Source organism: Lynx canadensis, chromosome B1 (assembly GCF_007474595.2).
Source record: "Lynx canadensis isolate LIC74 chromosome B1, mLynCan4.pri.v2, whole genome shotgun sequence".
NCBI classification, from domain to species: Eukaryota; Metazoa; Chordata; class Mammalia; order Carnivora; family Felidae; genus Lynx; species Lynx canadensis.
In genome coordinates, this window is record NC_044306.2 from 15,216,736 (window position 1) to 15,244,730 (window position 27,995).

The 27,995-nt window shown below is 41.8% G+C and overlaps 1 protein-coding gene across 2 annotated transcripts; it reads right to left on the minus strand.

The window, feature by feature from the left end:
* Positions 1-4,445: 4,445 nt before the first annotated feature.
* On the minus strand, positions 4,446-27,856 carry CASP3 (caspase 3). Of its 2 annotated transcripts, XM_030312109.1 has the most exons (8): positions 27,760-27,852; positions 15,562-15,637; positions 14,638-14,702; positions 12,155-12,279; positions 9,026-9,154; positions 8,532-8,707; positions 7,637-7,757; positions 4,446-6,241 (listed from the first exon to the last, which is right to left on the minus strand). In XM_030312109.1, exons 2-8 carry the CDS (start codon positions 15,622-15,624, stop codon positions 6,012-6,014), a joined length of 909 nt encoding a protein of 302 aa, XP_030167969.1. In that variant the 5' UTR covers positions 15,625-15,637; positions 27,760-27,852; the 3' UTR covers positions 4,446-6,011. The 2 variants fall into 2 exon arrangements, with proteins under 2 accessions (XP_030167969.1, XP_030167970.1); XM_030312110.1 differs by lacking the exon at positions 15,562-15,637 and having other exon boundaries at positions 27,760-27,856.
* Between the last annotated feature and the right edge of the window lie 139 nt (positions 27,857-27,995).

The window sequence follows — 27,995 nt, forward strand, 5'->3', positions numbered from 1 at the left end:
GCCAATATCCAAGTCGGATAAAGCCAACGCATGCCAATATCCAAGCAGCTGAGTGCACCAGATAAAATCATGCCAACGGGGCGGCTGGAGCCACTGTGGATTCATAATCTCTGGTCTTGAGGAGGCCCTCAGCACCCCCCAGAGACCTTCCTGAGCTTCTCTGCCCAGCTCCCTCTCCTGCTCTTGACAATGACTGTTGCAAACTCTTCTTACTCTTTCAACCTTTGATCCCACTGTCCCCTCCCTAACTTGGAGCAGAGTCCTTGCCTTCTACTTCACAGGAAATATAGAGGCTATTATAAAGGAACTTCCGGCCACAAAAACTGTAACCCTAGCTTCCTCAGCACCCCGCCTCACATTTTCCCCTGTTAAAAAAAAAAAAGTCTCCCCTCCTCTTTCCCACAGTTGTTCAGGTTTACCCTTCCTCACTTCCTGCTCTAGCTACTCCCTTCTCTCTCTCCCGTCCTTCAAAGCCAATTTCTCAAGTTTCTTATACTTGTTAGTTTCGTTTCTTCATTTTCCACTGATGTATTGATCCACTCTTAACTGGCTTCTGTCTCAATATTTGCAGAGTGCCCTTTGTCGGGCTCACTTATAACCTCCTGTCATAAATCCAGTGCCGTTAAAAAAAATTTTTTTTTCTCTGAATTTTTGGTAGTTTGTCACACTGGCCACTTCCTCTGGAACGTTTCTTCCTGTGGCTTTCTCAGCCTCTACTGTTTTCCCACCTTTGACTTTGGTGGTCCTTTGTCTCCTTTTCTGGGTGTTCAAATGTTGGTGCTTCCTCTTCCCACGTGTACTCTCCCTGGGTGGCATCTCTAGACAAAGCACCTCCAAGGCCTCTCTCTTGACCTTGTCTACTCTCCCCCTTGTTGACTGTCCTCCTGCCACAGTGGCCCCATTAATGCTTCTTAAACCTGCCAGGCAGAAATGGGTTTTTGGAAATTCTTTGGTAAAATCAGTGAATTAGCATTCAACATGCTGGCCAACCATGCTTCCCTCTAAGGCTGTCAGGTCTCCAAGCTTACATTTAAGTCACATAGGGGCGCCTGGGAGGCTGAGTCGGTTGAGAGTCTGACTTCAGCTCAAGGTCATGATTTCGAGGTCTGTGAGTTCGAGCCCCGCGTGGGCCTATGCTGCTGACGGCTCAGAGCTGGGAGCCTGCTTTGGATTCTGTGTCTCCCTCTCTCTTTGCTCCGCCGGTGCGCGTCCACACACACACACGCACACACACATACACACACACACACACACACTCTCAAAAATAAACATTAAAAATTAAAAAAAAAGTCACATAAAAACAAAGCAGAAGGAGATCAGACAATGGATTCTTTTAACTCAGACATGCTCCTTAATAGCTTTTGTACCAAGTTTAAATTTGGTAAAAACATTTTCTTGAAAGGGAGATGTCTGCCTTTTCTGAATATTCCTAAATATCTCAGTTCCTCAGGTCTTTTCATTATCTTTTTTTTTAATGTGTTTTATTTAGTTTTGAGAAAGAGTGTGCAAGTGGTGGAGGGGCAGAGAGGGGGACGGCAGAAGATGCAGGCTCCTGGCCCTGTGCTGACAGCAGCCAGCCGGATGTGGGGCTCGAACTCACAAACCCTGAAATCATGACCTGAGCCCAAAGTTGTTTAACCAACTGAGCCACCCAGGTGCCCGTCCCCCGCCCCCGTGCTTTTTTTTTTGATTTTACTTCCAGGATAGTTAACATACAGGATAGTATATTAGTTTCATGTGTACAATATAGTGATTCAACAAGTCTATACGTTACTCTGTGCTCATCATGATAAGTGGACTCTGAATTCCCTATCACCTATTTCACCGCTTCTCCCACCCACCTCCTCTCTGGTAACCACGTTTGTTCTCTGTAGTTAAGAGTGTGTTTTTGGCTTGTCTTTCCCCCCTTTCTTCATTTGTTTCTTAAATTCCACGTATGAGTGAAATCATATATTTGCTAAGTCTTTTCATGACAAGTAGAAAATCGAGCAAGAAACTAATATTCTAGTGTGTTCCTTCAACAGCAACCAAAAAACTGAACTGAGAATTACTTTGGGGTCAAGTTCTAATATTAAGCATGTTATGATTTTGCAACTAATACCTACAAAGTTTGAGGCAAAAAAAGAAAGTTAACAAGCTAAATAGAATCCTGTAACATGGCTTTTGGGAATGTATGGTATCCTCCCCACCGCTCCCCTCTCTGCTGATTTGTGTTCTCATTACTGAAACAGTTTTGTGCCATTTCCACCCCCCTTGATTTAATTTCACTTTTGAAGGCAGGTATGAATGGCGCAATAAAAAGGAGTCATTTATGTCAAGGGGTTTTAAAATGGAGCTGGGAGGCCATCAAGGTGGCCCTTCTGCACACACCTCACTGGGCGGGACCATGAACTTCTGTACTGGGCCAAACAGCAAATATACCAGGGAAAGGAATTCCAGGGAACACGGGCAGGTTGGTACCGTAATGAACCAACGAGTGACAGCCTTAGCAACAACCGTGGTTAGCCAAGGTTAGTTTTCTGCTGTCAACACCAATCAACATTTTTTGCAAACATATGCAAGCCTTCCCTTTTGTCTTTTTTTTTTTTTTTTATGTTCATTTAGTTTTGAGAGACAGACAGAGCATGAACAGGGGAGGGGCAGAGAGAGAGAGAGAGAGAGAGAGAGAGAGAGATACAGAATCTGAAGCAGGCTCCAGGCTCTGAGTTGTCAGCACAGAGCCCGACGCGGGGCTCGAACTCATGAACTGTGAGATCATAACCTGAGCTGAAGTTGGATGCTTAACCAACTGAGCTACCCAGGCGCCCCCCTTTTGTCTTTAATAAATCCTGATTTGTGTTCCCTGGGGCGCCAAAATTTGGGTTGCCACCTAAATCTGTGCTCCCACGTTGCCATTCTGAGACCCAAAATAAATGTTTTTGTTTTATTTCAAGTTCTGCTTCTTTTCTCAGTTGACATAGGTAATACATTGACATGGTCCTCAACAGTCCAAATGATACAGAAAAGTGAACACGTGTGAAATCTCACTTCTGTCCTGTCTGCGTCCACCATTTACATTTTTGTTAGTTTCTTCTTCTTCTTCTTCTTCTTTTTTTTTGTTTTTAAATCCTGCTGGTGTTTCTTTAGGCAAATGCATATTCTTATCTCCCTTCTCCCTTTTGACACAAAATGCAGCATATTATCTATAGTGTTCTGTGTTTCATCCTTTTCTACTTAATCACCTATGTTGGAGATCTTTACCTATCAGTTGAGGATCTTCCTCATTCTTTCACAGCAAATCATGTTCCATCACGTGGTTGTATCACAGTGTATTTCACCTGTCTTCTTGACGCTTGGGTCGCTGTCATTTTTTTACCCATGAAAACAGTGTTGTGATGAATAATTATGCCTATAACTTTGTACATATACAGATGTATGGGTAGTTTGAATCTTAAGAAATGAGATTGCTACTTCAAAGAGTAAATAATTTGATAGGTATTGCTGGATTCTCCTCCACAGGGAATTATACCATTTTGCACTTCAACCAGTGGGAGAATGTATTTCCTTGTTGCCTCGCCCACAGAATGGTGTCAAACTTTAGGACAGATGTTTGATTTTCTTATTATGATGGAGGTTAAGCTCTTTATGTGAGCGTTAGGGACATTTGGTCTTTCTTTTTCCGTGAACTGTGTCCACACCCTTGGTCTTTTTTTTCTTTTTAACATCTCAAGTTTCTTTGGATAGTAGGGAGATTAGAATGGGCTCGTTTTCTCAACCCATTACAGAACTATAGCTTTAAAGAGTCTTTAAAAAGTTATTCATGCCATCCTCTATTTCTTGGAAATAGGAATCCCCTATTTCCAGTTAGGATAATTTAATTTAGTTTTCTGACTTATAGTGTAATATGTGTATTACAGAAATACTGGAAGAAATTTAAAACTGCATGTTTGCCCTTTCTTTCTTTTCTTTTTTTTTTTTTTTTTAGTTTGTTTGAGACAGAGAAAAAGCACTAGCAGGGGAGAGGCAGAGAGAGAGGGAGAGAAAAAGAGAAACCCAAACAGGTTCTACACTGCCAGTGCACAGCCGAACATAAGGCTCAAGGGGCTTAAATTCACAAGCCGTGAGATCATGACCTGAGCCGAAGTCCGACACTTAACTGACTGACTGAGCCACCCAGGTGCCGCCATTTTGTTTTATTTTTTAAGTTTATTTATTTGGGAGAGAGAGAGAGAGAGAGAGAGAGAGAGAGAGAGAGAGAGAGAAGGGGAAGAGAGAGAATTCCAAGCAGGCTCTGCACTGTCAGCACAGAGCCAGACACGATCCCACCACCGTGGGGTCACAACCTGAGCTGAAACCAAGGGTCGGACGCCCAACCAACTGAGCCACCCAGGCACTCCTTGGTTAAAAATGTTTTTAACTACAGTCAGTAGTACAACATCAGAAACGACAACAAAAACTTGACCATGTTGGTAATTTTAAGTTAAAATTTATGTTTTGAAATAAAAAATCGTAACAAAAGTTTACAGAACAGTCACACAGATACCATTGCATGCTTCATTTATACAAAAAAGTTCCATAGTCAAAACAAAGAGCTGTCATTTATAAATGTGAGTTCCTTTCTTTGAGCAGGAGATAGCTTATGTGCAACGTGAGACGGAAAAACCAGGGAGACCTGGTGACGCGGCAGCGGCCCAGGGCCTGCCCGAGCGCCGCTTCCCCTGCGCCAGGGGAGGGGAGACTGGCTGCCGTCTCAGGTTCTGTGTGCGGTGGGCCTTTCATTTCAGAGAACAGGACGTGATTATAACCGGACCATTTCCTGTGTAGACTTCAACAGAAAATAGCTTGCTTAAAAACCGTACTACAAAGCGTGCTATGCTTTCGGCTGTGACGCTCACCTTCTTTGGAAAATTTCCAATTCAGACATTTCTGCTTTGGTTTGCTTTCTTGGAGATTCATCCTCCACACGCACCAGTCCATACGAAACAACTAACTGGCGGTGGTTTTTCTGAAGCCGGTCTGTGGCCCCGTCTCCATCACATCACACGGGCTGTGCCGGCCGTGTCTCTGCTCAGGTCAAACCATCTCCTAGTTATGGAGCACCCAGCTGATGGATTTATTGCTTCTTCGTTGCATGACACTGTTTACCATGCACGGTGTGTTTTATTATATTCCTGTAGAATTTTGTCAATTCGCGCTGCCATCAGCACGATCCACAGTTTGAGGTTTTTACGTAGCTTGCTCTTCAGGTGCTCTCCTGGTGAGAGCTCAGCGGATGGGCCCGGGCGCAGACATCACGACCGCGATGCTGGTGGATGAACTCTCTCTGGCACTTCGCACTTCTGACCCTGTCTCCCTCCACTGACGCCGCATCTAGCCTCACAAGAATCAACGGAATTTGCGCACACTGCCTCTCTAGCAAAACACTCAGTTTCTTTTTCAATAGTAAACGTGACTTTTTGCCGCAGAAGACCTGCTCAGGACCAACATCACAAAACCATGCACTCAGACAAATGATCTAAAAGTACAGGGGCCTTATCTCCAAATACCGATTCTAAAATCAAGGTAGGTCTTTAAGACTTTGACCGTGTCCATGGGTCCCCACAATTCTAGGACACCTTATTCCACATCAGTAGGTCTATGGTGTGACAAAAACGAGAGTGCATACTCTTAAATGACAGCATGCCAGGATCACTGAACTTCCTAACTACAATGTTTAACGTTTTCCGTATTTACTTAAGAATTCATAGCATGGCATCACTAAAACTTGCTAATTATGAGAGCAGTTAATTTACAAACATTTCCCCTCACAATGATTGTGCCACTATTCACTTTTATTTGTCCCTAATTAAGTTTGATTTCAACTACCTGATTCTGAGTTTGAGGTAGCCTCATAATTCTGCTGCTATGAAAGTGCCATGTTCCAAAATACCACTTGAAGTATTAGATTAGATCTAAATGAGAGAGGAAAACAAAGCAGTTAAACCTTTTCCTCCCTTGGCATACAAACTAAAAAAAAAAAAAATCATCCATCTTTAGTGATAAAAATATAGTTCTTTTGTGAGCATAGACACAATACATGGAATCTGTTTCTTTCCATGAAAAGCAGAGTCAAGAGAAAAGGACTCAAATTCTAGAGCTACCTTTCGGTTAACCCGAGTAAGAATGTGCATGAACTCAAGCTTGTGAGCATACAGTCTGAGCATCGAGCAAAGTGACTGGATGAACCAGGATCCATCCTTGGAATTTCGCCAGGAGTAGTAACCTACAAGGCAAAATGTAACCAAAATGCCGTGAGTGTCTGATGTTATAAATTCCCACATAATCGTCAAGGAGAAAACAAGCATACACTTCCTCAAGCAGGGCCAGCCCTAAAAAAGAAAAGAAATGGCGCCTGTGGTGTCCGGGGAAATGACACTAGAGGGGACAAAAGTGTGCTGTGTATATACCCCTGCTCGTGGCGAGGAAATGAAGAGTTGTGAACTACCTTCCCTGCTGAATTATGGGAAGCTCTCTTCTCTGGGTCCCCCTTCCCGCAGGGAGGGTAGAGGGTAATGTGCAGAAGGTACAGAGGCAAACGCGTGAGAAGCACCACTGGGGTAGCACAGTGTTGCAGTCAGATTATTGACTCATCCAAGACAGAAGCTGCTCGTGTCTACACACACATTCGAATGTCCTAAATGCGTCTACGAGGCATCTGAATGAAGTATGATAAAGACATTACAGAGTATTCAAAAACTCCAAAAAAGGGTAAAAATATTTATTGTACTTTTTTCAGATTAACTCTTGGATCGACTGCTTCTAATTTAGAAGCACTTTACCTGGAAAGATGTCCTGAGGTCAAAAAGAAATCATACTGAGCGTATTTAAAAATGTAACATCGTTTAAAAATGCATCTGTCCTCAGGGGCGCCTGGGTGGCTCAGTCGGTTAAGTGTCCGACTTCGGCTCAGGTCATGATCTCACACTGTGAGTCCGAGCCCCGCGTTGGGTTCTGTGTTGACAGCTCAGAGCCCGGAGCCTGCTTTGGATTCTGTGTCTCCCCCTCTCTCTGCCCCTCCTCAACTCACACTCTGTCTCTCAAAAATGAATAAATGTTAAAAAAAAAAAAAAAAATTAAAGAAAAAATGCATCTGTCCTCCATTTCCAAACTTTGTGACACCCTGAGTTAGTTGCATAATAAATAAATCACACAATCAATACTTATTTATATGCTGATGGGTTTAACACAAACCACATTTCTTTTCCCTTGTCATATACTATTAAGGTTTATCTTTTTTATCTCCCATCTCCCAAAGAATTCCTGGAAAACATACCTCTCTCCTATTCCAAGAAGTGGAGGAAGCTCTCACAATTACAATACCTGTGACAAAATGGTACATATTGTGTTCTACTACTAAATCACGATAGTGCTATTCTGCATTACCCTATAGCCTCCTATCTGGCATTAAGTTCATGAATGGCACTGTCCAAGTATGCTTCCTTCTATCAGCAGATTTTCCAGCCAGATTTCTCTGAAGACAACCTTCAGACACTTCTCTGTAGCTAAAGTTACCTGAAATACCTGCTAGCTGTTCATGAATATCAAAATCCTGACAGCCTTTGGAACAGTTTCTTTGTGTTTAAGATCTCCAGGTAACATTCACTGTTTGCACCCTTACCAGGGGCTGTGGAATACGCATATAAGAAGTCGGCTTCCACTGGTATTTTCTGACAGGCGATGTCATCCTCAGTACCACTGTCAGTCTCAATGCCGCAGTCCAGTTCCGTGCCTCGGCAGGCCTAGAGGTTAGAAAATAAACATTTACTAAAAAACTGTTATGTGTGGGGCACCTGGCTGGCTCAGTCGGTTAAGGGTCCAATTTTGATTTTGGCTCAGGTCATGATCTCACTCTTTGTGAGTTTGAGCCCCATGTTGGGCTCAGTGCTAACAGCGTGGAGCTTGCTTGGGACTCTCTCTCTCTGCCCCTCTCCCACTCATGCCCACTGTCACTCACTCTCTCTCTCGCTCTCTCAAAATAAATAAACAATAAAAAATAAAACACCATGTGTGTATACACATAACTGTGATTTCTTTTTTAACATTTTTGTAACATTTATTTTATTTTTGAGAGAGAGAGAGAGAGAGAGAAAGAGAGAGAGAGAGCAAGCAGGGGAAGGGGAGAGAGAGGGAGACACAGCATCTGAAGCAAGCTCCAGGCTGTAAGCTGTCAGCATAGAGCCTGATGTACGGCTTGAACTCAACCTGAAATCATGACCTGAGCTGAAGTTGGCACTCAAGTGACTGAGCCACCCAGGTACCCCTACACACATAACTGATTCCTAAGAAATGTAAAGGCTGTGTAAAAATGGATGTTAACTATGAAGAATATTTTTGATAGAAGTCTAAAATGAACATTTATTCTAGATCTCGTAAGTGGTAGTTTAAATGAATAAAAAAGTTAACATTAGTTCAGTAGCATCTGGGAGAAAAAAATAATCCATCGGCTAATCCACAAACGAGTAACTTAATCCCTGATTAATCCTCTGTCACCAGGTTATTCAGTGAAAGATTACCTGAATAATGAAGAGTTTGGGTTTGCCGGTTAGACTTCTACAATAATCCCCTCTGAAGAAACCTGTTAATTTTTTCAGGTCAACAGGTCCGTTTGTTCCATAAATGATTCCTTCATCACCGTGGCTTAGAAGCACGCAAATAAAACTGCTCCTTTTGCTATGATCTTCTCTAGAAACTGGAAAAACGTTTATAAGTAAGGAAAATAAGCAAAGAAAACCCAACACAACTTCACTCACTCATCTCCTAGGAAACCGCGCAGGAGAAAGATGAAGGACTTGAAGACGGAACCGAGAGGTCACTGAAGCCCCACCTGTGCCAGACAGCACAGCTCAGACCATTTCGGGGGGGGGCACGACTACTCTTATCTCATTTATATACAATGTAGGCTTATAAACAGTACGACGCCACCGTTCTCACGCTTTACAGTTGTAATTACAGCTACCGTCATATAAAGTTGGACCGTCGAGGCAGGTCACTCTTCATTATTTCTTACCACTGTCCAGCAACGCCACAATTTGTTCGCGTGTAAGATCGTTTTTATTCCTGACTTCGTATTTCAAGTTTGTGAATGTTTCTCGGAGGTTCGCCGCATCCACATCTGTACCAGACCGAGACGGCATTCCTGGAAAACAGAAAGGATTACTTAAATTGCATTAAAAAGAAAAAAAGAGTAATGGCTCTGAATGAATTATTCAGCGCAATAAATTCTTCTTTTCAGCTGTTAAGAAAATTCAGTTACTCTGATCGTCGGTAACACTAAGTCTCTTTAGTTTCTTGGCATATAAGACACTTCATAATACAAGCTGTATCAGTGTTATGGTCATAAGGAGATCTTTCACAGCTGTTTAGTAAAAAACACAACTGAAATGCTTAATGGGAGAACTTTGGTTAAATAAATTATGATTCATTTATATAATGGAATACTGTGTTGCCATTTCTGTAGGCAAAATTTTACCATGGGAAATGGTCATTGTATAAAAAAACCCTATAAAACAATATAGGATACTACTTTTGTTTAGGAAAAATATGATATATATATATATATATATATATATATATATATATATATATAACCATATACACATGTCATACACTCAGAGGAACTGGATTTTTTTAAGTTCCCAGCAATTTTAAGATACGTTACTACTTTAATAATATTTTTTCAGAAAAAAACCCCACAAACCCACTACCACATTAATATTTTTCACCAGGCATCCTGCCAGGAGTAATTTCCTCCAACCCTTTCCAAACACCACGAGACCATGATTATGACCAGCTTCTTTTGTACAGATGTGGGACAGGAGCACAGAGAGGTTCAGGTACTTGTTGAAAGTGACAAAGCTCGCGTTAGGCCTGTACCTGGGGGTCCTGGGCTTTCATCACTCCTTTACAGTACCCTCCACATCAATGTACAGATTGATTGCACAGTGCACCCAGATTTAAAAATACTAAAATGTTGGGGAGGACACACCTTAGAATTGAATAAATTATTAACATGTATGAATAGAAAAAAAAAGACTCAATGTCTATACCTCCAAAATATTGTTGATAGAGTATCTCTGTGTAGTGTGACTATAAGTGATTTTAATGGTTTTTCTTTTGTTAATCTGTAGTTTCTGAAATTTCTATTATGGCCATATGTAATTTTTATAAAATTAAAATAAGTCTAGCAAAGTTTTCACTTTGGAGAGGCTGAGGGTACCATGCAGCTATGTGACAAGGTGAGTGAATTCTGGTCCTAGGTTGTGAGCCATTTAAAAATTTTTTTAAATGTTTTTTTGAGAGAGAGAGAGAGCGTGACAGAGCGTGAGCAGGGGAGGGGGTGGGGCAGAGAGAGAGAGAGAGAGGGAGACACAGAATCCGAAGCAGGCTTCAGGCTCTGAGCTGTCAACACAGAGTCCGACGTGGGGCTCAAACCCACAAACCATGAGAGCATGACCTGAGCTTAAACCAAGAGTCAGACACTCAACTGACTGAGCCACCCAGGCACTCCTGTGAGCTATTTAATAGTAGAACCGAAAGTATGATACTGTCAAGAGATCACTGCAAGGCCCTGACCTTCAAATTTCAAAGCAGAAAAAGAGCTCACTCTAATGCTCTAAAGTCTGCTCTAAAGCCAGACTACTGGTTTGTTGTTTGTTCTTATGGTTGTTAAAGAACATATTCAACAATGTAAAATCCTACAGGAGGTGGGCATCATAACTGGCAACGTGAGACAGAATGTCCGATGGTTCAACGCGGCATCTCAACTTACAGCCGAAAGCAATACAAATGCTGCCATTCAGATTTAGACACCCATCCCCATTCACCGTGTCCTCATTCTTCATAACTAATCTAACACCAAGGCCCACTTATCTTTCCAGTGCCACCTGGCTTCTTTTGGCCATTTTCACCACCACTCTGGTAGACAGCTTCCTAAATTAGATCTGCTGCTTCTAATTTCTTTAGTTAAAAATCAATTCTAATGTGATCGATACGCCAATTCAAAGAATGATCACAGCATCAATTTAAAAAATAAGAAGTGGAAAAATAGCCCATTCAGATCGTAAATTATACAAATGGAGCAAATGGAATACTATATGATCATTAAAAGAAAAAAATCTGAAGATTATATAGGAACACGAAAAATGTTTATATTACGTTAAGAGGAATAAGGATACAATATTGCTTGCATATTATGAATACAATTAAGCTTTAAGAGAAACGGTCAGGAGAAAATATCAAGTAATACATCAAGATATTAATTAGCTTTTTAGGATTGTAGGGGATTTTATTTTTTATATTCTCTAAAAATAAAGTCTGCAATGTATTAGTAGATTCAAGTGGCACTCAGCATAGAGGCTGGGAAGGAGATTTGGTGATCAGGCCATGGTGAACCTAAGAGAACAGTTTCAGTGGAGAGGTAGTGGAGGAAACAGATTCAAGAGGGATGGAAAGAAGTGAAAACAGCAAGCTTGAAGTACATGTTTTCAAAATTTAGAGGAGACAAAAATGAGATCAAAGCTTAAGAGGAAGCAGGGTCTCTTTCAAATGGGGCTCTGTCATTTTTGTAGGGGGAAAGGAAAAAGTCAATAGAGCAAGTGAAGATACAAACAGGTGAAGGAGTCCAGGAGGTGGATTGAGAGCTCAGGCTGGGGGCGTGGTCGGGCACACCAAGGCCAAGTCCCAGCTCTGCTATTAAATTATCTGTGTGACTCTGTACAAGAATTTTAACCTTTCAGCACCTAACCGTGGTTGCTTTTCTGGGTTGTTATGCAAATTAAACAAGAGAATACCTACCAGGTGCCCTGTACAATTCCTGGAATGAAAAAATACTACTACCTATTATTTGTTGAATCCTTCCATTAGCCTTAAAGAGGGAACAGGGGGATAAAGAAACGAGGGCAGAAAAGCCAACACACAGATAGGAGGCCTGCTATAGGAAGAGGGAGAGATTATGATGGTGGATAGAAGATGGAGAGTTCATAATGTATTGCAGGACATGAAGGGTCCCGCTCCATCCTTACTTTGTGGTTATTCTGTGTTATCGTTTACTAATAGCATCAGTTCTATTTTTAAAATTATACCAAATGTAAATAGTACAACATTTGAAAAGGACTAAAAATTGGGTTGTGATACATACCGGTACTTTCATGAAAGTTCTTATTATTAATTATTATACATAAACCCATTTCAGGGTAATCCATTTTGTAACTGTTGTCCATGTATATTCCAGAGTCCATTGATTTGCTTCCATGGAAGATCTTTCTGCTCAGAAATCAAACAGTTTACAAAGATAGAAAGGCCAATGCTGCTGTTCACATCAATACAACTTTTATAACACAGACGAACAGTTCACATTTGTTGGGTGAATGTTAGGCTGTGTGGTGCGGGCCTTTCCTGATTTAAATTTCACAAGAAACCATTTTACAGATGAGGAAGTGACTGTTGTGAGGCTAAGTAATGTGCAGATGGTTATGCAGATAACGTGTCAGGACCGAGGCCAAGAGCACCTGTTGGACTTCAGAGTCCAGGCTTTTAATCTCCACATTTGCTTTTCCTCTAAATTGTATAGAATTTCATCACATACATTTTATGCTTTAAACATTTTAAATTTCTTGTAATGTTGTGAGATATTTTACCTTTCAAGGTAAGAGCAACGTCTTAAAAATTACCCTGAAATGCTAGGAAAGCAACAAAATGCATATATGACTTGAAGCACAATATTTACCACAATTCCTAAATTGTTCCTTAAATGCCATGAGTTAAACAAATTAATAGTTAATACAGAAAATCACTGTTGTAAATAACTGGAAAATACTTGTCTGAAAGTCGCTAAACCTCTGTTAATCCTAGATCAGGGTCAATAAACTTTTATTTTTTTCCAAAAGGGCCAAATATCAAGTATTTGAGGCCTGCAGGTCATACAGTGTTTTTTGTAGCTCCTCTGTTCTGCTGGTGAACATAGCCCAGGACAATATGTAAGTCAAAGTGTGTGGCTACATTCCAATAATACTTGACCAAAATAGACTGGAAGCCCAAACTCTGATCTAGCCCAAGAATCAGTAAATACCAGGTCTAGGAACAGCCAAACCTCAATACCTAAAGTGCATGTACTCATGCCTTTAACCGGAGAGTATTTCATTACATGCAATTACATGCAATTCTAAAAACATTGTTGGAAAAAGATGAAAATAGTACATGAAAGCAGTCAAGGTCAGAAAGGAACTATTATATTTAGCTAGAGGTGAAGATCCCCACATTTTACAGGTGAGAAAATCAACACTCTGAAAGCAGACTGACTTGTTGGAGACCATATAGATAATGGATCCCAGAACAGTAATTCTCCACCTCCTGCTGCCTCCTAGGAGGCAGTAGGATAGCCAGGCTGGGGGAGCTGGGGGAGCCGGTGGGGGGGGGGGGGGGAGGGGGCTGCCTGATAAAGAGCAGAGACTCAAAAAACCAAGGGACGTGAGGATAACTTAGCACAGGACAAAAACGACCTAAATCTGTTTTGGGCTCCCATGCAATTTGCTATTAAATTATATTCTAGGGGCACCTGGGTGGCTCAGTTGGTTAAGCGTCCTGACTTCGGCTCAGGTCATGATCTCACAGTTCATGAGTTTGAGCCCCGCGTCGGGCTCTGTGCTGACAGCTCAGAGTCTGGAGCCTGCTTCGGATTCTGTGTCTCCCTCTCTCTCTGCCCCTCCCCTGCTAATGTTCTCTGTCTCTCAAAAATGAATAAAAACGGTAAAAAAAATTATATTCTATATGATATGAAAAGGTAGGAAAATGCATGTATCATTTCAAAAGGTTTTTAAAAAAATCCCCAAACCCTCTAAAAGGAGAGTGCATTTCAAAAGTTTAGTTTCTAGGAAATCTCCTTAGTGAAACAGACACTGCTAAATCTTTATTGGTAACCTGTTAATAGTTCTGTAATACTCTTATTTAGTACTAAAACTACTACTTCCCTGGGTGGTCCAAAATAGTAGTATCAGGTCTCAGAAAGAAATTTTAGAATTCAAGTTCTCCAAGAGATTGCAAATGGATAATGACATGAATTAAATTAATAGTGTTTTGAGTTTTATCTTTTTTCTTTCTCCAACATCTGGTTATGGGAAACATTAATATGTAAAATACTGCAAAAAGGAAGACAGAAAAACAAAGGGTACAAGATCATCTAAAACCAGGCAATTCTTCCCTAGACTCGGAATTGGCATCTCATTTTAGTCTTGTCACTCAGAGATAAACACGACGCCAAAAATCTCCCCCAAACACAGAAGCTCTCATCCTGCAGAAGGATTTAGGGAAGCACGGAACCATCCAGACCTGCAAGTTCTGCCCTTCCTTGGCGTCCCACTTCCAGGTTGGGGTCTCTGACTGTGGGTCAGGCACTGTACCTCGTCTTTCCCCCCATCCTCCCCATAGTTAGATGAAAGTTTGATTTTAACGACAAGATTCAAGGACGCTAAGTAGACACGTGTGGAGCCACACAGCTGCTGAAGTAGGGAGCTGGCTGGGTGTCTCTGGTCTGAAAGGCCTTTCTGTTTCCTTGCTTCTCAAAGTTCGCTGTGTCACATACACGTGCCTTTCTCTGATTATAAAGATAGTATTAGAAATACTCACGTTTCGGAATTTTTAATGGATTTTGCATCCACTGAGTTTTCACTGTTCTCCATGGGTACTTCTAACTAGAATATAAAGATAGAAAGTAATCAAAATCTGTCCTTATAAGATCACTGCCTCCTCTTAATTATTCCAGTGATGGTTTCTCCAAATTAATGCTTTATATGGACATTTTCACATTAGCGTTACCCCCCTCCCCAGCTTCACCTCCTCTGTTAAATGTTTCTGTGAGTCAAACCTGAAAACAATGATCCCTTCTAAAAGTATGTGTAACGGAGCCCATTTCTTGGTCTCTTTCTTTCTTTTTTAAGCGAGCTATGAAGTCCACACAGTATACAGGGAAGAAGCATGCGGCTTGATCAATTTTTACATTTGTACACTCCCACCTGACCAAGGTACCAGTTGCAACTTACTGCAACAGAGCAGGTCATTCATGGATAAGAACTCAGTTTTCTAACTCAACACCATCAACACAAAACCCAGAAAGTCCCCATCACAACGGTATACCTCACATCATACTATTCTACGATGCTTTAGATTCTTGAGAGATACAGCACCAAGAAGTCCCAAACCTCCATATAATCTTTATTCTGAAACTGGGCTTGAGAATCCCGACTTCTCGTTTAGGGTGGTGGGGTGGATGGCCTGGGAAACCAGGAAGTAAGAACTGGAAGTTTCTGCTTCATGCTTCCATCAGACAATTCTAGCCTACCTTATGCAGTGCGCAAGTCTTTAACAATCAAAGCACTTATACAGCAGACACTTGTGCTGGGCATGTGACCTTTTCTCTTCCCGACACTCCTACAAGTCAGAAAACTCCACTTTTAGCGATTAAATGACTTGGTCCACAGTCACAGAGCTAAGTGACTGAGGCCCCTTCCTTCCCACTCTGCTCTGAGGCCTCTGAGGAAGCCAGGTCCTTACTACTTGTCTTCTGGAGTTCTCCCATGTCTTCTCTAGCCTTCCAGAAGTAAAGGTACTTCCCATGGCAATCTGCCTCCTTAAATAAAGAAGAGAGAAAAAACAAGGCCAAAATTTCTCAACTTTCTCCAGCCTCTGGAAGCCCTGGCTATCTCAGAAATTCTAACCAAGATACAATTTTAACCTAACTCGTATGCTAAAATCAGGAATCTTAAAAGAATATACCAGCCCATCAACAGGACCTACTCAACCACAGAGCTTATATAGAAGGCCTTAGCCTCCCTTCCCACTTTTAAATTTAAAGAATTGTGATAAAACATACAAAAATTTGCCATCTTAACTATTTTAAGTGTACAATTCAGTGACATTACGTATAGTTACATTATTGCATAACCATCACACCATCCATCTCTAGAACCTACTTTTTCATCTTCCCAAACTGAAAATCCCTACCAAAGCCCGCCCCTTTCAAGGCCTCCTAAAAGCTAAGGAGACTTCTTTTGTTCTCCAAAGTTAAGTTCCTTCCTGCCTTCTCCCTAAATATTATATGCCCCTGTGGTGGGGAAAGATGGAGACAAGAATATGGAGGAAAGGAAGTGTCACCATTTCAATTCAACCACAGAGGAGGGTAGCATTTCACCTTCTCTCAAAGCCAGTCTTCATTTTGCATTTCTAACAAAGACTTTTTGCTTCTCTACCATCTTGTTTCCTACAGGCTTTCTACAAAATCACGGGAGGATAGTGATGAACCCTCTTTTAGTAAGTAAGCAAATATTTAGTGAGCACATGCTTTGTGCTAGGTACCATTGTAAGTACTAGGACAGAGTAGAAGACAAGGCAAAGTTCTTACCTTCAAGAAAGTTTCATCCTAGAAAGGAAGAATAGTTACAGATTGATAGTAAGATTTCTGACACTAATTGGAACTCTGGAGAAAATAAAATAGGGTAAAGTACTAGAGAGACTGGGAGTATGAGCTACTTTAGCTAAGGTGGTTGGAGAAGCCATCTCCGAAGTGACATTTACATCGAGATCCAAATGACATTGAGGCTATCCTTGCCAGAGAAGGACCCCCGAGTACAATGTCTCTGAAAAAGTTTGGTGTATTCATGGTACAGAAAGAAGACTAATTTCACTTAGTGCATGGTCAAGGGAGGGGAAGGGAGGGGAGGGAAGGGAAGAGAAATGGGAGTAGGAAAGGTGAGATCACATGGGGCCCTCAGGAGCTGAGAGCAGCTTGGGTTTTATTCTGGTTGCAAGGAGAAACCATTGGTGTGTTTTTAAGCAGAGGAGGGAAGGAATGCTTTCAAAAGATCACTGTCACTGCTGAGTGGAGAATTAACTGCAGAAGACTGGAGCACAAACACATAGGCCAATGGAAAGCCTTAAAGAATAGTTCTAGAAAGGGATGATGATGGCTTAGACTTGAGTTGAACAGTGGATGTAGGCAGTTAAGAGTCTGGAATCAGGGAGAGATCAGTGCTGGAGATACACTGGGGCACTCTGGTATTTAGAGAGCCAGTAGGAGACTAAGGTGACTGCAGCAGGGGCAGTATCAGAGGAATGTCAGGAAAAATTCTCTAACACTTGGAAATGGGCAAAAGAAATTACTGTATATCATTTCAGTGTGGTGCTGGCCATTGTCAAGAGGAATCTTGACTTTATAGGGTGTCTTTTGACTGACCTTGTACTGTGTAGGTTATTTTACAACTCTGTAGGAAGATAAGTCATGGAAAATGGATGGTCATGCAAATGATTCTTGTCTATAGCAACAAAAATGAACGTGTCTTTTAATGATGCAGTTGGTTTTGAACCTGTAGAAAAGAGGACCCTTTCAAATGATGTATTACCACCCTATAGGATATTAACCAGTTTTGCTTCTATTAGCAAATTCATTTCATTATACCTAATTGTCTATGTTTGTTCTTCCAATTCTCCTTTGAACTGGTCTTAATATCTTACTGGTTCTATTATTAATTAAAATATCTGGTGCACCTGGGTGGCTTAGTCGGTTAAGCATCTGACTCTTGATTTTGGCTCAGGTCATAATCTCACAGTCATGGAATCGATTCCTGCATCTGGGCCTCCTTCGGATTCTCTCTTTCTCTTTCTGCATCTCTCCAAATTGCACGTGTATGCTCTCTCTCTCTCTCTCTCAAAATAAATAAACATTAAAAAAATGCTTTAAAATATCTGACACATTTATTTTGCATTTACCCAACAGCGACATTTTATACTTTTCAAAAATCATAGTTTAAAAGGATCCATGTTGCCGCAGAGGGTTGGGGAGAAAATGGAAGAACGAAAATGAGTAAAGATAACAAAAGTGAGTAAACAGTTTTGCAGTGAAGGGGAAAGGAGAAATGGGATAGTAGCTGGAGGGGGACAAGGGGGCAGAGATTTCTTAAGTTGTTTGGTTTTAAAGATAGGTTATAGAAGGCATGCTTTCATGTTGGTGAGACTGATCTGTGTAAAGTGAGAAATTAATAGGGCAAGAGGAGAGAAAGTTCCTGAAGGGATGAAAGGTAGCTCACATGTGGGGAGGTGTCAGTCTCAGCTAAGAACAGGAGAGGGTTCATCTGCCATGATGGGAAGGAGGACACCCCGTGTAAAGAGATGGTGAGTGTGATAGAGGGAGGATTAGGTACTTCCCTGGGATTGCTCCTATTTCCTCTATATTTAGATCAGCCATGAGACAAGAATCCCAAAATGTCCTAGCTGTATTTTTGTGCGGACTTACCCATGTATTTGAACCAAGTCATACCTAAAACCAATCACGCACAATATGAGAAGAGGTGTGTGAGACAGGCATTCTCATACACTACTGGAAGGGACGTCAACTGGGATCATCTCTTGAGAACATCTTGATATGTCCTCCCCCCCTCAATAAATGCTTTGAAGTTTGGCCTGGTAAAATCATACTTCTAAGAATGCAGCCTAAAAAAATAGCCCCAGGGGTTGGTGGGGGTGGGGAGGGAAGGATATGCATTTTTCAACAAAATATTGAGAATATCGAGAACTGAGAATAGTTAAGTTGTGGTATATCCATACACTGGCTAATAGAGCTATAAAACTTAGAACAATGTTTTTTTTTTTAAATTTTGGAGAGAAAGTGCACATGGGAGAGGGGCAAGGGAGAGAAAGACTCTTAAGCAGGCTACACTCAGCCCTGTTATAAAAGTTTTTTAAACAACTTAGCAGGGGGCACGTGGGTGGCTCAGGTCATTACTCGCAGTCATGGGATCAAGCCCTGCATCAGGCTCTGCACTGAGTGTGGAGCCTGCTTGGGATTTTCTCTCCCATTCTCTCTACCTGTCTCTCCCCAGCCCTCTCTTAATCAAAATATATAAACAGTACAAAAAAGTACTTATCAATTATATATCAAATGCTTATAATGTAAGGCTAAGTAGATATAGGTTACAGGGGTGCGTGGGTGGCTCAGTTGGTTGAGTGTCCAACTGTGGCTCAGGTTGTGATCTCACAGTTGAGTTTGAGACTTGTGTCGGGCTTGCTGCTGTCAGCACAGGGCCCGCTTAGGATCCTCTGTCCCTCCCTCCCTCTCTGTCTCTCTGTCTCTGCCTCTCTCTCTCTGCCCCTCTGCCACTCATGCTTTCTCTCTCAAAAATAAATAAAACATTAAAAAAATGCTTTTAAGGCTGTATAAAATAATCTCCATCAAAGCAAACACAAGAAAAAGACCCAAAGTAATTATCTAGCATCTTTACATATTAACCTGTTAACTGTGGCTATCTCTGGGGGATGGGATTATTGGCAACTTATTCATTCCTTAAAATTTTAATTTTCTATTTTTTCTATGATATCTGTATTGTTTAAAAAATTTTTTTAAATTATTTTATTTATTTTTGAAAGAGACAGAGCATAAGTGGGGGAGGGGCAGAGAGAGAGAGAGAGAGAGAGAGAGAGAGAGAGAGAGAGAGAGAGAATCCAAAGCAGGCTTCAGGCTCTGAGCTGTCAGCACAGAGCCCGATGTAGGGCTTGAACCCATGAACCATGAGATCATGACCTGAGCCAAAGTTGGATGCTTAACCGACTGAGCCACTCAGGGGCCCCTGTACTGTTCTTATTTATTTATTTATTTATTTATTTATTTATTTATTTATTTAATTTTATTTTAAAAATTGTATTATATTTATTTATATTAATTTATCTTGTAAATCTTTAACTTAAATTTTAGTTAAGTTAGTTAATTAACATACAGTGCAATATTGGTTTCAGGAGTAGAATTCAGTGATTCATCACTTTTTCTTTTAATTTTTTTTTTTTAACATTTATTTTTGAGACAGAGAGAGACAGAGCATGAACGGGGGGGCAGAGAGAGAGGGAGACACAGAATCTGAAACAGGCTCCAGGCTCTGAGCTGTCAGCACAGAGCCCGACACGGGGCTTGAACTCACGGACTGTGAGATCATGACCTGAGCCGAAGTTGGACGCTTAACTGATCAAGCCACCCAGGCGCCCCAGTGATTCATCACTTACATACAACACCCAGTGCTCATCACAGCAAGTGCCCTTTTTTTTTTTTAAATGGTGTATGTTTATTTTTTAAATTTACTTCCAAGTTAGTTATAATACAGTGCAACAGTGATTTCAGGGGTAGATTCCTTAATGCCCCTTACTCATTTAGCCCATCCTCCCTCCCACAACCCCTCTAGCAACCCTCTAGAGGGTTCTCCATATTTATGAGTCTCCATATTTATGAGTCTCTTATGTTTTGTCCCCCTGCCTGTTTTTATATTATTTTTGTTTCCCTTCCCTTATGTTCATCTGTTTTGTCCCTTAAAGCCCTCATATGAGTGAAGTCATATGATTTTTGTCTTTCTCTGACTAATTTCGTTTAGTATAATACCCTCCAGTTCCATCCACATAGTTGCAAATGGCAAGATTTCATTCTTTTTGACTGCCGAGTCATACTCCATTGTATATATATATACCACATCTTCTTTATCCATTCATCCATCGATGGACATTTGGGCTCTTTCCATACTTTGGCTATTGTCAATAGTGCTGCTATAAACATTAGGGTGCACGTGCCCCTTCGAAACAGCACACCTGTATCCCTTGGATAAATGCCTGGTAGTGCAATTGCTGGGTTGTAGGGTAGTTCTATTTTTAATTTTTTGAGGACCCTCCATACTGGTTTCCAGAGTGGCTGCACCAGCTTGCGTTCCCACCATCGGCGCAAAAGAGATCCTCTTTCTCTGTATCTTTGCCAACATCTGTTGTTGCCTGAGTTATTTTTGTGTGTGGTGTAAGAAAGTGATCCAGGTTCATTTTTCTGCATGTTGCTGTCCAGTTTTCTCAGCACCACTTGAAGACACTATCTTTATTCCATTGGATATTCTTTCCTACTTTGTCAAAGATTAGTGGGCCATACGTTTGTGGGTCCATTTCGGGGTTCTCTATTCTGTTCCATTGATCTGAGTGTCTGTTTTTGTGCCATGTATTATTTTTAAAGTAACTATTATTTTAAATAGTAACAAAGATCATTTCTACTATGAAAGTAGCAATCCTTCCTTAACTGCTCTGTGCCATGTTCTAGTCTCCCTCTTTTTCTTTCTCTTTCTCTTTCACACATTGAAAAAAAACATGTATCAGGTACAGGAAACCTCAAATGTCCTTGAACCCTAAATCTAGAGACCAAATTGCCCCATGCAGGCCAATTCTAAGTGGGCAGACTAGAACTCAAAATAACTATCCATCCATAATTTTTTGCTAAAAAACAAAGTTGTGGTTAATTTGATGAATTGAGAGAATAGTTACAGAGTGGCTAACAATTCTGAAAACACAGGCAAATATATAATGATTTATTGTTGTATTACAATCCATACGAAAATAGTATTATATATGTTTCAAGACTTTATGGCCAGCCTGTAGTAAATCTGGACTGAAAACACAGTGGGAAGGAAGACTTAATAAAAATAGAAATTTCTTGGGGCGCCTGGGTGGCTCAGTCGGTAGAGCATCTACTTTAGCTCAGGTCATGATCTCACACTCCGTGAGTTCAAGCCCTGTGTCGGGCTCTGTGCGGACAGCTCAGAGCCTGGAGCCCGCTTCAGATTCTGTGTCTCCCTCTCTCTCTGCCCTTCCCCTGCTCATGCTCTGTCTCTCTCTGTCTCAAAAATAAATAAAAACACGGGGCGCCTGGGTGGCGCAGTCGGTTAAGGGTCCGACTTCAGCCAGGTCACGATCTCGCGGTCCGTGAGTTCGAGCCCCGCATCGGGCTCTGGGCTGATGGCTCAGAGCCTGGAGCCTGTTTCTGATTCTGTGTCTCCCTCTCTCTCTGCCCCTCCCCTGTTCATGCTCTGTCTCTCTCTGTCCCAAAAATAAATAAACGTTGGAAAAAAAAAAAATTAAAATAAAAATAAAAATAAAAACATTAAAAAAAAGAAAAAAGAAATTTCTTAAGCTGAACCCTGAGCTCCTGCCAGTGTCCTTTCTGGCCCCCAGGGTTTGTCTCAAATTGGCCCTGTGAATGGGTTTTCCAAATGTACAGTATGTGCTCAGGAACCCCTAAATGCTGGTAGGTTCCCGCATGGGACTGAAGCCCTTAAGAGATCCTGTCAAACACTTTGGCCAACAGTGCAGTGATTCTTAGACTGAAATACTAAAGTAAACTAAAGTAAACTACTTTTATGTAGTTACTTCCTTTTCACTGAACTTTCTTTTTAATTTAACTTAATGTTTTTGGAGAGCGAGAGTACGCAGGTGCGGGAGAGGGGCAGAGGGTGAGAGAGAATCCCAAGCAGGCTCTACACCCAGTGCGGAGCCTGATGTGAAACTTGATCACGACCCTGGGATCATGACCTGAGCCAAAATCGAGTCAGATGCTCAACCGAGCCACCCGGGTGCCTCTACTGAACTTTCTCCGACCAAATCATTCTTAAAAGTTACAGTTTCATGCAGATCAAGCTTAATACAAATAATTGTAATTTATTAATATCTGATATTAGGCATGAGATGTACGATCTCGTTGCAGTAAAGGCAGTTGGTGGCTGAAAGGAAAAATATGAATTCTTTAGAGTAGGATTATAGTATTTGATAAGGATTTCTCAGGAAAAAATACTGTAACATGCTTCATGGCTTTTGTTACCAGAATCTGAATACTATACATTGTGACAGTATCAGTTGACCTTCATATAGTATCGTAAATTTATATAATGGTAAATAAAATCCTCACTGCCTCAGATTCGTGCACATTTGTTCTCTCCTTGTCACCATCTGCTTTTTCCACGTGAAAGTAGCAAATCCACACTCTTGGGATCAGCGCTGTGATTCTCGCAGAACTTACTAATGTGTCACATTTAGCATTACCTCACCTCCATTAGCTAATGCTTGGCTGAATATGAATTATTCTGAGGATGGTGATCTCATCTTGAAGGAAAAAAAATGATCCCTCAAGGGAAACATCTAACGCTCTAAACGATAACAGAAGTCTATGTTCTTAGAACGTTTTCATTTGACAAAACGTAAGTGGGAAGATAAGAAGGATTTAAAAAATATATCTCAGTGCAGCAATGAACTTAATACTAATTGTTTCTGCTGTACTGATGTATGTTATTTTTTTCCACCAGTTCAGGATGCTGCTGCTCACAAAGTAGAGTTCTGAATATATATTAGGTCCTAGAGAAAATTTAAGTGGACCAATTGGCATTAGATGGCAACTTGAATGTGGGTCTTAGGGTCACTTCTCAAGTTCCTAGACTCTTTTAGCATTTGCCACTGAAGATACAAACAGATCTTCAAGTTTAAAAACAGGTTTTCAGTATAAATTTGCTGTCACTCTGAAACAGATATTTAAACATTTCACACTGTGTTTTCCTAAACAAGTGAAGAGTTGTAATGTTTTCCTATTTATATTGTGGTTAGCCAACTAAAGGGACCATCATGTATTGCAATAATACAGTAAAGCAGAGAAAGTCATCTACAGTTAAGGTGCAGAATGGAAATTAATTTCTAAAATTGCAATTTCTATATGAAGTTATGAAGTGTTATGTAAAAACCCACAAAACTCTGTTATTAAAAATGAATAGTTTGAAAGTGTGTCTACAGCAGAGATTTCCGAATAAGATTTTAAAATAGTATAAACAGTTTGCTAGATTCCTACTCAGCTAACCTGTCCCCCATCAGTAGGTTGTTCCTGGGGGCTACCCTACAAGGAAACTGAGGTAAGAGATAAAGCCTGGTCTCAAAGGGTTTGAAATCTCAAAATGAGACATCAGAATGAATACTGCTCACTTATGAATCAACTCCACGAATCTATCTAAAAAAAAAAACAAAACAACACACTGTATTTCTGATTAGTTCTTCCAACGATGGTCTGAGACGTTAAGATCCCCATTTTACAGTTCAGCTGACTGAGGCTCAGAGCAGTTAAGTAACTTAAGTGGCAGAGCCAGGACTCCCTCTCTTGTACGTGACTTACTACCCTATAGGACACTATTCATAATTTTAAGACAGGAAACTAAAATCCATAACCTAGAAGCTCTAATTAAGAAGCAGCAAAGAGCATAAATAACATGACAGAAACTGATAGCAGAGACACAGAAATAGTATAAAGTGCCCTTACTCTAATTAATGAAGAAAATAAGGATGACAGTTATGGTATTTCTGATGCCACTGGGTAATTTACTTCTAAAAGTCACATAACTGCTTTCATGTTAAGCATTCAGTATGTTATTAAGACATATTTTCTGTATGCCTCTAAAGTAAAGGTGAAGCCTTCCCATTAGGACTTCTGGGAAGACTATGCTTTTGCCAAAGAACTTGAAAAACATCAGGGTTGTATTTATAACCGATTACAGAGGACAAAGTCTGAAAAGCAGTCATGTATCCAAATTTAGTAAGTGAAACAGAAAAACGTACTTTTCAAATAGTTTGAATAAGAAAAGACTTCAGCTCTAATGTACTGGGGGTTTTATGGAAACTGTTTCCCATCTAGTCTCTGAGTTTCTTTGGGGAATTGTAAGACTCACTGAATTGGATGTTGTCATTGGACCGAGTAGTCATTCTTTTAATATTTATTTTGTAATTGAGGTGAAAACCCACTGAGCAGCAAGTAGAATTAAATACAGAGTAAACTAGACTAAGTTCAGTGGTGCCATAGAATCAATTTTAGTATATGTGCTGCCGAAGCGAGCACAATGGCGGTGCCATAGAATCAAATGAAACCATTCTTTCCTTTCTTCTGGAAGGGCCACAGGCCCAGGAAGACAGGCTGGAATTGCTCCCCTCCTATTCAAAGCCAAATTGTGTATAAAATAAATGTAGAATGAAGGATCCTGAATGCCTTTCATAAAAAGTACAGCTAACCTACAAGACTTTTTCCTGCCCACTCAGAACCACTCCTCTCTACATGCAGATTCGTGTTTACAATGACCTGACTTAAAAAATCCTCCCAGGGAGAGAAGCTTTGAAACTGGGAAAAGTCAGAGTGAGCAGTATTTACTCATTTGCCATTTGTGCTATAATAATTACCTGAACAACTGCGTGCAGAGTACTGCGGCCAACCTGAGTGGTTGCAGTGACGGCAGAGCCGTGGGTCCCATCCCTGTGTGGGACTCGCCTGTACCCCCCGGGGAATTCAGAGGTGCCTCCACAAGCCAGATGCCAGACAGTGCTCAGTAGGGATCACCTAACTTTATCTTACTCGAACTCAGAATCTCGATAAGCAATTTGCAGGCAAAACCAAAATAGGCAGAGAAATAACATTACATAGTTAGAAAGCACCGTCAACAGACATCCATTTCATCCTTACAACAACCCTATGAGGTGTGTATATAATTTATGCCTAATCTACGAAAGAGCTAGTAAGTGATGCCCTTGGGACTTGGCCTCGGGTCTTCTGACAACAGAGTGCCTATTCCCCTCCATTACATTTATATTTACTAAATGTGTACAGAACATCATCTAACAGTTGAAGAATTCCCACATCTTTTTGGGGGCCCAAACACCAGTGCTTCCTACCTTTGAGGCAGAGTTTAAAGATCTAATACTAGGCACCAAAACTGTTCTGAAAGCATATGTGAAAGACTGCTTTTTAGCATTGAAGGAGGATGAAGCTGTAGGTTGTGTTAAATTAGGCTTGAAAGCAAACAGTAAAGAAATATTATAAATGTCTATATCAGACAACACGTTAGTCTCTTAAAATGGCAGGAAGAAAGGCCTTTTTTTTTTTTTTTTAAGGAGAGCAAAAGCAAATCTGATTTAAATAGGTACCATGTTTCATTTCCTTTGTATTGTGAGGTTTTATCACCACACTTTAATAAATTGTTCATTTATTAAAACACATTCTAACTTTCAAAGCCTTCTTTTGCAAAAAAGCAAAGCAAAACCAAAGCTCAAACATCAGGTGTGATAGGGATGATTTAAGCTTGGAGATCATGTAACTCTAACACATTCAAAGTGGCTGAGCACATTTTGATACAGGCTGGTCTAATCACTTTGCTCAGCACCTGTTACTATCTTGCATCTTCACGTTGTTACAGCGTCTCCATATTTCAGTTCTGCAGTTCCTTTCTAATCCACATCTTTTAATTATAATTTGCCAAGTAATCCTAAAATAGGTTTACTTTTTCTAAATAGGGCTTAATTATTTAAAAAAAACCATAATACTGTAGTCTGGGCATTAACATGTGCCAGGCCCTAGACATGGGGAAAGACAATAAGGAACAACAAGATAAACACAGTACTTCATGGAATTTGCTTACTAACTAGTAGGGGAGATAGTAAACTAGCAATTGCAAAGGATATGCCATTTCCTTCTTAGGAAATGCAGGATGCAAAAGGAACACACGATGAGAAGACTTAAACCTTGAAGTACTTAATGAGAACAGAAACCTAAGTAGAAGTTCCACAAGGAAATGTGACGTAAAGAAGGGAGAGAGCGAATGCAGAGTGTTCCAGGCAGAGAATAGGTATTAAGATCAGCCTGGTAGTGCAGAAAGTGAAATGGTGCTATAATGAAAGATAAGGCAGGGGAGGAGACCAAGGACCCAACCCGTGCTTGGCTTTGTTAGCCTCGTTAAGGCACTGGGTTTGTCCTATGGGCAAAGGATAAGCCTTCTGGAATTCTATTTTGTAAAGATCACTCAGCCTGTGCTGTGAAGAATGGACTAGAAAGGGGGAAGGGGTCTGGAAGTACGGAGACCAATGAGGCTGTTGTAGCCACGTGAGAGCCTGGGGTGGCTCTCAGGAATGCAGAGAAGTGGACAGATGTGGCGGATATTCAGGAGGTCCAGAGGCTTGATGGCTAACTGAGGAAAGAACAGGGCGCGGTAGCTGAGAAGGCTGGTTCCTGGTTTCTTGGCTTGGATGCCCTTTACTGAGTACAGGGAGAGAGGAAGCTTCTGCATGGCTTGAGAACAGACCACTCAAATCAAGAGTGACAAGTGTGAGAAGGGCGCAATTTTCAGCATGGCCTGAGGGGGTTTCAAAGCAGCTGCTAGGGGACTTTGGCAGTGGATATTTAACCACAGGGAAGAGCTGCAAGGACTTATGGAAGCCCTCAGGTCTGAAAAGGAATTGGAATTCAATGCTTGAAGTTACGTCTCTGGAAAACTGAGTCACACAGTCTACCGGAGAAAATCTAGGCCCGAGACGGAACAGGCAGCAAAGACCAAACGGTCGTCCAGTAACGGGAGGATCGGCCCCGAGGGCCGCGCCTCTCGGCACCACCAAGGCCGCCTTCGGCCCCCCAGGGGCACGGTTTCTGGGCGCCGAGCGTCCTCTCCTCTCTTTCCGATCCAAATCTTAGCCTAAGGCCGCCCTACCTTCCCAGGCATCCGGCTGCCTTCGGCTCTCGGCTCCTCCTCCTACTGCCGGGTTCGGCTCCCCCTCCCCCCACTCGTCCCCAGGCCCGGGGTCTAGTCTCCTGCAATCCGGCTTCGATGCTCCGGCCCGGCCTGTCCATTCTCCCGTCCTCCGGGCTCGGCCCCTCCAGCCAGATCTCCGCTCCTCGGCCCGGTCTCCCCCACCCCTGCTCGGCTCTGTCGCCAAGCGGGCTTCGGTGCACGGTCTCACACCCATGTGGTGCCATAACAAAGGATCCGCCGCACAGACCCTGCCCATCTCTTCCACTCCCCCCGGAGCAGCTGCAGGCCCGGCGGGCGCCGGGCTTTGGAGGATGGAGGGAGCGGGCCTAGGGCTGACGGGGCCGCGGCAGGAAGGGGCGATGGCAGCACTCACCGCACACACAGTCTCCACACAACGGCCACCGACTTGCTCCTCTCCGCACAGGCTCCGTTTCTCTAGCCCTCCGCCAGCTGCCCATTAAGGGTGAGTTCCAGAGCAGGCTCCGCCCCCGCTGGCCCCGCCCCGGGCCCGCCCCCTCGGCTCAGCCAGTCTCAGCGCTGACACGTCCCTCCAACCCCGGCACGCTCTCGTCCCCACCGCCCCAGGCCCCTTTCTCATAGGCCTGGTGC

What these genes read in the sequence shown, in the direction of transcription:
- CASP3 (XM_030312109.1), bottom strand. Translation starts at nt 15,624, where the DNA reads ATGGGAAGTACCTTTACTTCTGGAAGGCTAGAGAAGACATGGGAGAAC. An exon ending in TCCATTAAAAATTCCGAAAC is followed by an intron (nt 12,280 to 14,637) that starts GTGAGTATTTCT and finishes ATTTCTGAGCAG; the next exon opens with AAAGATCTTCCATGGAAGCA. An exon ending in CCAAACTCTTCATTATTCAG is followed by an intron (nt 7,758 to 8,531) that starts GTAATCTTTCAC and finishes TCTAACCTCTAG; the next exon opens with GCCTGCCGAGGCACGGAACT.